Source organism: Micropterus dolomieu, linkage group LG07 (assembly GCF_021292245.1).
Source record: "Micropterus dolomieu isolate WLL.071019.BEF.003 ecotype Adirondacks linkage group LG07, ASM2129224v1, whole genome shotgun sequence".
Lineage (NCBI taxonomy): Eukaryota > Metazoa > Chordata > Actinopteri > Centrarchiformes > Centrarchidae > Micropterus > Micropterus dolomieu.
The window spans coordinates 1771518-1782214 of NC_060156.1; the positions used below are offsets into that span (position 1 = coordinate 1771518).

The following is a 10697-nucleotide window of genomic DNA, read 5'->3' on the forward strand; positions in this document are numbered from 1 at the left end:
TTCTGGACCAACATCTCCTTCCCTCAGTGAGAGAGCTGAAGATGGGTCGAGGATGGGTGTTTCAGCACGACAACGACCCTAAGCACACCGCCAAAGCAACAAAAGAGTGGCTGAAGAAGAAGCACATCAAGGTTCTGGAGTGGCCTAGCCAGTCTCCAGACCTGAATCCAATTGAAAATCTTTGGAGGGAGCTTAAAATTCGAGTTGCCAGGCGACAACCTCGGAACCTGAATGATTTGGAGGCTGTCTGCAGGGAGGAGTGGCCAACATCCCTGCCGAAATGTGCACAAACCTTGTCACCAACTATAAAAACCGTTTGACATCTGTGCTGGCCAATAATGGCTTTTCTACAAAATATTAACATGCTGTTTGTCCTCATCAGATGGTTATCAATTTTTATAAATTCATATGATGTGATTTTCTGGAATTTTCTTTGGGATTCTGTCTTTCACTGTTAGAATGTACATATGATTAAAATTGTAGATTGTTGCATTCTTTGTAAGTGGGCAAACCTGCAAAATCAGCAAGGGGTCAAATACTTTTTTCCCCCACTGTACATGTTTCATTTTTTGTTTTATAAATTGAATTGTACAGGTGCATCTCAAAGAATCGGAATATCGTGGAAAAGTCACCAGAGCCAGACTGAGAGATTAAAGGCTCAGGAAACCTTCGCAGGAGTTTGAGCTGAAAAGAGCTTTTTCTTTCAAAATTCTTTATTCTAAAATTCTAATACAGTATCAGAAAAAAGAAGAACAAAAAAAGGCTTGAAATATTTGCAATTTTCCTTACATTTTGAATGAAATTATTGAAGAATATGAAGTTTTGTTTAAGCACCTGTATTTTGATAGAGATGCACAGTCCATGCTTATTTTACTTAATTTTCCCACTGATTAAAACTTGATAGTTAACTGTCTTGGATTTAATTGTATTTGATAATTATTTTTACTGTCATCTGGTTTGTATTTGTGGCCCTGTTATGTGTGTGTTCAGGTTTGTGGAGTACGGGGAGTATAAGGGTCACCTGTACGGGACCAGCACTGATGCTATCGATGAGGTGCTGAAACGAGGACGGATGTGCATCATCGACATTGAACCACATGTGAGTTTCTTTCAATCTGAAGTTGTTAGGTCAGAAAAAGTCTTAAATTTTACTTGTTGAAATCCTGGAAGAAGACTGCGAGCTAACAAACTTGTGACGTGAACGATGTAAACAAAACAATTTGATTTTTAAGGAAGGAAATACATGAAACACATCTGCTAGACTTAGACTAGAAGGATAATGTCTGTTTTTGTAAACCCATTTCCGTTGCGTTACTTGCGTTACGTTGGTTTTGAAAGGACTAGTAGGTTAAAAAAAAAAAAGGTCTTGCTGACCCAGGAAAAAAAAGGTGCAAAAAAATCACAAATGTTAATGTCAATAGATCAATTTCATAATATTCTGTGTGACGTCCTCTCTGTGGCTCTCAGCTCCGAGCCCATTGGTTATTACTGAAGACGTTAATCTTTAAAAACGCCTCACAGATGTAACGTTCAAACAAACAAACAGGAGGAATAGTGCATTTGCTGGGGACTACTTTCAGCAGCGGATGAATCCAGACATGTTGGTTTTGTTGTCAGAGCATCCAGCCGCTGCGGACGTGGAAACTGAAGCCCTACGTGATCTTCATCAAAGCCCCCGGCCCAGAACGACTGAGACAAACTCGGAGAGACGCCCGAATCATCACCAGCTACGCCGTCAACAGATCGTTCACGGTGAGAGCACCACAGCTATTGCAGCCACGGTTATAAAAGCACAGTACAAATCTGTTGAGGCAAATATAAGAGAAATGTAAGAGAAGTGCAGAAACCTGAAGTTTCTGTATATTCAGAGTAGAGAAAACACTTATGCTTCTCCGTCTGCAGGAGGACGACTTTGTGGAGCTGGAGGAGGCGTCCCTGCTGATGGAGGCAAAGTACAAACAGTTTTTTGACTGCATGCTGGTGAACGACGACCTGCAGGACACCTGCATCCGGCTCTGCTCCATCATCCAGGAGGCTCAGGACGAACCACAGTGGATCCCCGTCAGCTGGAGCCGGACGGAGGAGTGAGGCAGGAGAGGAGGAGAAGATGGAAGAAGAAGACTAAACGTGTTGGACAGGAACACAAAGAGGACGGAGAAGGGGACGAGTTGGAAGATGAAATGGGAGAAAGAGAAAATATCTGGAGACAAATGAAGAAGAAGGAAGTTATGACATGATGCAGAGGAGGAGAGGGAAAGTTTTTCGTCTTTCTCTTTTGAATTTGCACCAAAACTCTTAAATAGTCTGAGGTTTAAGTTAGTTTGCACAAATATGGAGGACGAATTTATCCTTGTTGGTTGAGTTAAAGATCAGGGAGGACTCAGAAAAGCACTCGCAAACCGAATGACAAAGGCAGAAAAGTGTGAAGACCGTCACAGGGTTTTTCCTGGCTCAGAATGAGCCTTTGGGAAGTGACGAGTAGGCATGATCAGTTCGCGTACAGTAAGGGCAACGAGTTACCAAAATCTCTGCATTTCCTTGTTATTTCTATATTTGATAAACAAAATATACCCACAACCCGGAGGAGTAAAAGGTATAAGTTAGCGTATTAATTAATATTACAACATTAAATAGAAAGTTAGTTAGTATAACAGGTTACACTTTATTTGGAGAATCTGACTACAGATAGTTTATTAGTTGAGATTCAGCTGTTTCGCTAATAAAACCATTTTCTGATATCAGCCCACACAAAGAGTAAAATGTGCCGGCCACACTTTAAGTACAAACGGCTTCAATATTGTGAGAAATCACGGGAGGTGATCTCTACCATAAGTGGATGAGAGGAGAGGAGACTTCTGGGAAGACAAGTCGTATTTAAGTTTATGTTCTGCTTGCTCAACAGTTGTTTGATACATGGTTATTAAAACACATTATGAGAGAACATGAAATGCTTTTTTTTTCAATTCTGATTATTTTGGCGCTGGTGATTTCCCTCTTTGGGGGGCGCCGGAAATTCCTTTATGCAGGAAAAACCCTGCCTTCATATTCATTCTCAATGTTATCAACTATCTTTAAATATCGAAACCAAGACCAAGGCTAAAACAAGCCCTGTCATCTGACTCTTGTCTCACTGTTCAAGTAGACAAGCCTCCATTACTGCTCCTGTAACACTGTGATATATGCGAAGGATTCTTGAAGCGCTTTTGTTGGAAAACAAGTCATCAATGCCATTAAAAAACAGCTCCTAATCTATAAAACTTTTCAATGAATCTGTGGACCAGTTTGAACTGACGGCTACACGTCTTTTCTGTTCTGTTATCAGCTGCCGAACCAACTTGTTCTCACTCCCAAGCCACCACCTATGGACACACGGTCAAGACCCCTTGTAACGCACTGGGAAACCCTTTGGCTTTGACCGCTAACAGTAGGATATAAACAACAGAAATGAGGCGGTTTGCGGTGGACGGGTGGGTCAGGTGAAACAAAAAGTTAATATTGATTATTTATAGTTAAGTCAGGTAAGTAATAATTTTAACCCAAACCAGGCTCTTTTCCTAAACCTAACCAAACATTAACCACTAGTTTTATTTTGAAAGTGTAACCGGACGTAGCGTATTTATTCTTGCTAACTTGACCGTGGAGCCCTACGCGTGCTGAATGGTACCCAGGGCATTAAAAAGCAACGCCAAGGGGTGTTGACCAAGCGTCCATATGTTGAGAAAAAATCACTCTGAAACTCCATAAAGCCCAGATTTCCATCCAGCTAACAGTTTTCAGTAGGTTCATCACTACCAGAGACATCACTATAAAAATATCCATCCAGCACGTGATTACAGTAAATGTACTTTACTGGCTGCAGACACACGGAGCTCTTAAACTCCCCCCCCACCCAGATCATCACAGACCTGCAGCTTTGATATAAGCACTTTGTTTTATCTTGGATGAAGATGTACGTACATGTGTGTGCTAATTAAAGATCAAGATGAAATCATGTGTGTTCATGTCCCCCCCCCCCCCCCCCCCATGTGTGAGTCAGGTTAATCCTCTGCAGGCCAGCTGGAGCTCAGCCGACTTAACAGGAGGATTAGTGTCTTCTCACTGCATCATTCAGCTTTACCGTCAGCTAGACAAACAAGCAGAATGCACTACAGCTCGTGCTATATTGTGTTTACATGTTGACATTTTCTTTATAAGGTGAAATAACAACAAGACAGAAGTTAAGATGTCCGTGTGGATTAAAGGGAAATATACATATAAGTTATAAAAATGTATTTAATAAGCAGCAGATTGAAGTAGGAGGAAGACTTTGTTTAAAGTTGCAGGAAATGAATGCAGGTCACTGTAATGTCCTCTGATGTGATGGAAACACACGACGTGTTGCGTGAGCGCGCGTAGGAGGATTCACCGTGCTGACCTGGTTTCTGCAGTGTGAGGGTTTTACCTTTGACCCGTTAACCTGTTAAAGGCAGAACCAACACACCTGCTCAGTTTCTGCAGTTTGCACAGCAGCCATGACGTAACGTTACGAGTCTGCCACCGAGAACTACGTTCTATGATTTAGCTTATTTACAAAAAAAGAAACATATAAAACCTTTATTTAATCCGGTGATCTCTTTCTTTAATCTTTTGCAAGAGAGACCTGCAGAAACATCTCCAGACAAACAAAAGCACAAACAGCATCAGAAACAGACGTCACTGATTAGATTTACAGTTTAAAATCAGCCAGTGGGACGAGACACTCAAGTTTTAAATCCTCTGTAACTAATAAGGTGAAAGTAGTGGCAGGCAGTCTGTGCAGGTTCAGGATTTAGCTGAGGTGTAACTGTGTAACTGGATGAAAGCTGCGGTTTTAAATTAGAGAAGTCATAAAATAACCATGAAAGACATCAGAACTCCAAAGTTAAAAACTTGCTGCAGAATAACTTGAAGTTTTTAACTCATTACTTGATCTCTGAAAATTGTTTCTCAGTTTTGCTGACCTAAACTTTGGTTATTCTGCAGCAGTGGAAGGAAAGTAAACAGTAAACAGCTTGGAGCAGCCTGTTAATTCACCCCAAGAAGCTTTATTTGGAATATATTATATCTATTATATACAATATTAATGAAGGAAGACCGAGCAGCTGGTCATCGGAGGATCCTACAGTGAAATAATGATCAAAACTCTTTCATGTAATTGTTCATTTTAGATCTAAAAATGTTTTGGTGACATTAAGTTTTTAACTTTTGTACCATTTAAGGTTTTTCACTGGAATTGAACTATTTAGTTTTACAGAGGAATTACAAACATGGCGGCTCACGTGGTAGTTTTTCTCCATTTCTTTACTATAACTAAAATATATTCAGCAATTATGAACGTCTACAATTTCTAATTTTGCAGTTTTAGCCTTCATTTGCAGGGAAAATAATATTTATAGAAGAAAACACATCAGTTCAGTAATTCAGCCCATTTGTGACGAGGTCCAGGTCCAGGAGAGAGGAGTCCCACCTCTGAGTAAAGACTGATTGGATCTGTTGAAGGAAACACTGACAGATTATTAGCGTCCGCTGCCAGCAGGTGACATCACAGCTGATCAGCCAACCACAGAGCTCCCAGAGTGTGTCACAGCTCAGCACATGACCCACCTGCCCCTCTAAACCCGGGACAGGTCTCAAATCTGCCGATGAGCCTCCCCGTCCTCCCCCCTCCTCCTCCTCTGTTCCTCCTTTCTGCTTTAGCTTATCACCTCGCTTTGGATTCATGCTTCCAAGTTTTCAATTTGAAAGTCATCTTAAATCCACTTTCTGGGATTAAACAAGAGAAGAAGACAGAGAAATAAAGGGAGCGAGGGAGAGTTTTTCTATCCTGAGGCTCACCCTAAGACCGCTTCCTCCAGCTTGATAAGATCAGAGCCAGGAGGCGAGGCGGTGACGGTCTGCAGTGTTTCTTCACAGCCAGCAGACGAGGCAGCTGCACAGGTGAGCGCTGACACTGATTTACACCTGTGAACACCTCTTTAAAGAATGTGCTTGGGATAGAAATAGTTCCTCTTCGTGGTTCAAGCATCATACTGTTCATGTTTTGTGCATTTTGGTCAGATTTATACATTAATTGCAGCAATACTTACTCTGTTTTAAGGAAAACTGTGTTCAGCAGCTATAAAGTAAAACTGTGTGGAGAATTACACGATCAGCCAAAACATTATGACCACCTGCTGACCTGTTGAGGCCTGGACTCCACTGCAGGTTCTGACACCGTTCAGCATCAACGGGCCAGCCTTCGCTCCCCTGAAGGGCCGGACTGGCACAATAATTCAGGCCGGGAATTTGACTCCACCCCAGGCCACCCTGATCCTGCGAACCACCAGACCGCTAATTTTGTAGACAAATACTATTTGTTGATGTAACGGGTACCAAATACCAGGTATAGTCTTCGCCACTATGTTCATCTACAAACATTAGGAACTGATCATTAAAGTAGCCTATTTGAACATTGAGTTTTCAAGGTATGCAATGGCCAAAACTCCAGAGAAATAGCCTACACCAATCACAGCACCAAGGCTAAGAAGCAAAAAATAAACCTAGAGGCTACACTTTTAAAGAATATTGTAGAATGAGATGTAGGCATACTGTTTGCTCAAATGTTGAAATTTTGTCTTTATATACAAGCATCAAATGTGACTGATAAGTTATTCACTTCCCCTGTCAGTGGTCATAAAGTTATGGCTGATCGGTGAATGAAAATGATTCTTTTACCGTCCACTGTTCCTCCTGTTTGATGCACTGCTCATCAGTCCCTCCAGGATTTCGCAGCCTTTTTCGTGAACGTTGTGGCCTAAAATTCCTGATTTTGCGGCAGCTTTTCTAAAAGAATTGCGCTGAAAGTCGCTGTGAACGTTCTTGCAGGATGCAGCAGCCTGTGTCTCACTGTCTCATCTGACGTCCTCCATGTGTCTCCGCACGTTTTTTGGCGGCAAAGTAGACGATTTTCTTTATGTTTGACCTCACTGCTGCACATTCTGCAGAACAGCTTCCCCGCTTTGGTAAAGACGATCTGGATCCTGGTCTTCACGGCCCTCTGCTGTTATTGTAGTAGGTAAACGTGAGACGTTGGTGTCACACACGTCTGCTGCGTCTTCTAAACAAGGAAGTGAGTTTACTGACGTGTGACAACGTTTTGCGGGAAACGGCGATGAGAGGTTCAACATTCAAGTTGAGATTTGTTGAATTTGTGTTGATAGCTGCGATCACGAGGAGTGAAAGCTACTAATTTACTAATTTAATGATACATATTTTGAGTTTGGATTGATTAGACTATTCTTTTCAGTTTCATTTCTGTGGTCATTTGCAGAAAGAATATCCTGTTGTAGAGTAAAGTATCCAACAGGAAGCTTACCTTCGAGGCAGTCCAACAGTAACAGTGTCCAAAAACATAGTGTCCAAATTCATTGCACAGGTCTAGACTTAGGTCGATCACGCTGAAAACAAAGCTTTTGATAAAGCATTTTATTTTAAGGTAAGCTTCCTGCGGGACGTGGCGGCACAGTGGACCAGTGGATCGCACCGTGGCCCCACAGCAAGAAGGTCCCGGGTTCGACAGGGATGGGTTAGATCTTTCTGGTGCTAATAACTGCATTTCATGGTCTTCCTCAGTGGATGGAGTTTGCTCAGTTGCCACTGAAATCCACCACATTCAAAATGTACGCGAGGACGCAAAGCTCAGCTTTGTTGAATGAGGGCCGAATGTTTATACGGACGCCGATCCCTCCACCAGAACCTCCTCCCTCTGTGTCACTCTGAAACAACGTCACCTGACTTCCTGACAGTCTTGTCACACGATAACAGGTGGTCATATGTGGACGAGGTTATCAGCCTCTGTCTCTGGTGTCAGATAATAATGAATGCTTACAAACAAAAATTAATGAATTTGCAGTGACAATTAAACACAAAAACAGAAAGTGTTCTTTTCCCTGGCTCAGTGATGATATCAAACAATTAACGAGAGACAGAGACAATGCCCTTAAAAAAGCCAATAAGTCAAAACTATCTTGTGACAGACAAAAATTTGCTTCCTTACGGAATAAAGTGACAAGACAACTACGAAAAGCAAAGGCAGACTTTTTTATCACAATTATTAAAAACTGTCATGGAAACTCAAAAGCTGTTTGGGAACAGATCAATAAATTAACAGGTAAAACTTCTTCCAGTAATAATTCAATACAGCTAAAGAACAATGGCATGCTTTTGCAGGATCCATCTGCTGTGGCACAGACACTAAATTATATATTTTTTTGATTTTGTTGAGACCATAGCCAAAAGTTTCCCTGTGAAATATAACAACCTACCTGCCATTAGTTCAGATTTGTTAATTGAGCCCCCACTACATCTAAAATCTGTATGCATATCCAATGTGGAAAAGGCTCTTCAAGAGCAAAAGACGTGTAAGGGATGGACACACTCATGCTAAAACAAATAGGTCAGTCAATTATGGGCCCACTAACACATATCATTAATGTGTCACTAGATCATTAATGTGTCACTAGATCATTAATGTGTCACTAGATCATTAATGTGTCACTAGATCATTAATGTGTCACTAGATCAAGAGAAATTTCCTGAGCCATGGAAACTTGCTATTGTCATTCCCATATTTAAAGGTGGTAACTCCCTTCTTACATCTAATTACCAACCTATTAGTGTCACCGGGGTGACGTGTGTGTGTGTGTGTGTGTGTGTGTGTGTGTGTGTGAAATAAGTCCTCCTCAATCTTTCTCTGACTGCTACCCTTGATCTCAGTATAGGATTGGTGGTTTGATCTCCAGCAGTGTGTCCAGGAGCAAGACACTGAACCCTAAATGACTCCCATAGTAGCTTTGGATAAAAGTGTCAAATGAATGTAGGTAAAAAGTCAAACTGCTGCTTCTAAACAACATGGTGGTTACTGTGGTTTCAGTGTGCACACAGTGAGTTCATTAAAAGGTAACTTCTGTATTTTTCAATTCCCTGCAGTGAGCAGCAGCGAAGCAGGGCTGCAGCCCCGTCAAAGAACGTCCACTAAAGAGCTTGTTTTTGACCTTTTTGTTTAACCAGAAACAGTCGCTGTATCGCTCTCGTAAAAGGCTCCATTGACAAAAACAGTAATTGTACCTCTCTGGTCTATCACTGCCTCAATGGGTTAGTTTGTGTTATTGTGTGACTTTAGTGTTTTTAATCCACCAAAGTCACAGTAGATCAGCAACTCTGCAGTTAAATAACTGTTTTTGTCAAGGGAGTCTGGTGCGTTAACGAGAGCGATATGGCGACTGTTTCTAGTTAAACAAAAAGGGTTTTACTCTCTCTCTCTCTGTAGGGATCCTTTCTACAATGCTGTCAGACACTTTAATAACAATCTGAGGCTGTCAGCAGCAAAAAGAAACTCTTTTATGGACAGACTTTGATGGGGCGCAAGGATTACATTGCACCTGTTTCACCTGCTGATAAAGCACAGGACTATGGTAAAAAAAAAGGGTCCCAATTGGTCACATAGACACAAAAACATAAGGAAGGAAAATAAGAATCCCAAAGTTACCCTTTAACATACGTCCACATGCTGACATACTGCAGTGTGCTGTCTTGGACTTAAACAAAAAAGCTGAATTCTCTTTCAATAACTTTTACAGTTTTCTTTGTGGTGTGTTTCCTGAAGCTTTGCTCAACCACCTGTCTTCAAAGCTCAGGCTAATCCAGTTATCTCAAACAGGCATCAGCATCCAGCCAGCGCCAGATCCTCGTTAAACGTTAATTAACTGACCTAAATGCAAAACCTAAATTAAAAACTCTCAAAAGGGAAGTAGTCTGCTACATGCAGAAAGACCCTTGGACCTGACGGACATTTTGATCTGTCGATCTCAGAGAAACGCCAGCATGCCCACCGTCAAGAGCAAGAAGAAGAAGCCGAAGAAGGAGGTCCACGACGGAGAGGAGCAGGGAGACGGTAGGACAGAGTGACAGATCCTGTCCTCTCTGATCTCTTCTGTTCTGCTTCACTCTGCTCTGTTATGTTCCTCTGCAGCGGGCCTGGAGGTGGAGATGGAGGCAGTGAGAGAGAGGAGGCTCTCTGAAAGCAGAGACCCGTTGACCCCAGAGCCACAGGACCCAGCACCACAGAAGAAGAAGAAAAAGAAGAAGGCGCCTGCTATTGGTAGCACCGACGGTTATTCATGCTGCCTTTTAATTTCAGCAAAACCCAGACAGAAAATACAAACAGTAAAAGAAATAGTAGTGGTAAGGACTGAAAAGGAGTTATGGTACTGATAACAATAGTTGTAGCAGAGGGTGTCGAGCAGGAACACGGGGGCAGCAGGTGACCCGCAACCACAGATCCAGACTCCACAGCTCCAGAGCCAGAAAACCTGCAGGAAGTGATAGGAGGAGAGAGGAGAGGGACGAGAAAGCACAAGACTACCAGAAAGGGGAGAAGTTGTGTTAGTAACATGCAATAATGGGATGAGGTTGCATACAGAGGGAGAGAAAGTAGAGGAGAGAGGAGCTCAGTGCATCATGGGAAATCCCCCGGCAGTCTAGGCCTATAGCAGCATAACTAAGGGATGGTTCAGGACTCACCTGAGCCAGCCCTAACTATAAGCTTTATCAAAGAGGAAAGTCTTAAGCCTACTCTTAAATGTGGAGATGGTGTCTGCCTCCTGAACCCAAACTGGAACCTGGTTCCACAGGAGAGGAGC

General features: G+C 42.2%; 2 protein-coding genes across 2 annotated transcripts in view; both read left to right on the forward strand.

The window, feature by feature from the left end:
• The window catches only part of LOC123974037 (MAGUK p55 subfamily member 4-like), a 7202-nt gene extending 4303 nt beyond the window's left edge, over positions 1–2899 (forward strand). The window contains exons 4-6 of the mRNA XM_046054454.1: positions 991–1099; positions 1618–1752; positions 1903–2899. Of these exons, the coding sequence (XP_045910410.1) occupies positions 991–1099; positions 1618–1752; positions 1903–2088 (430 nt within the window). The 3' untranslated portion in view covers positions 2089–2899. The remainder of the gene's footprint in view (positions 1–990; positions 1100–1617; positions 1753–1902) is intronic.
• A 2799-nt stretch (positions 2900–5698) lies between these two features.
• The window catches only part of LOC123973840 (transmembrane protein 237A-like), a 14556-nt gene continuing 9557 nt past the window's right edge, over positions 5699–10697 (forward strand). Inside the window, exons 1-3 of the mRNA XM_046054177.1 lie at positions 5699–5955; positions 9868–9949; positions 10028–10156. Coding sequence (XP_045910133.1) covers positions 9880–9949; positions 10028–10156 — 199 coding nt within the window. The 5' untranslated portion in view covers positions 5699–5955; positions 9868–9879. The remainder of the gene's footprint in view (positions 5956–9867; positions 9950–10027; positions 10157–10697) is intronic.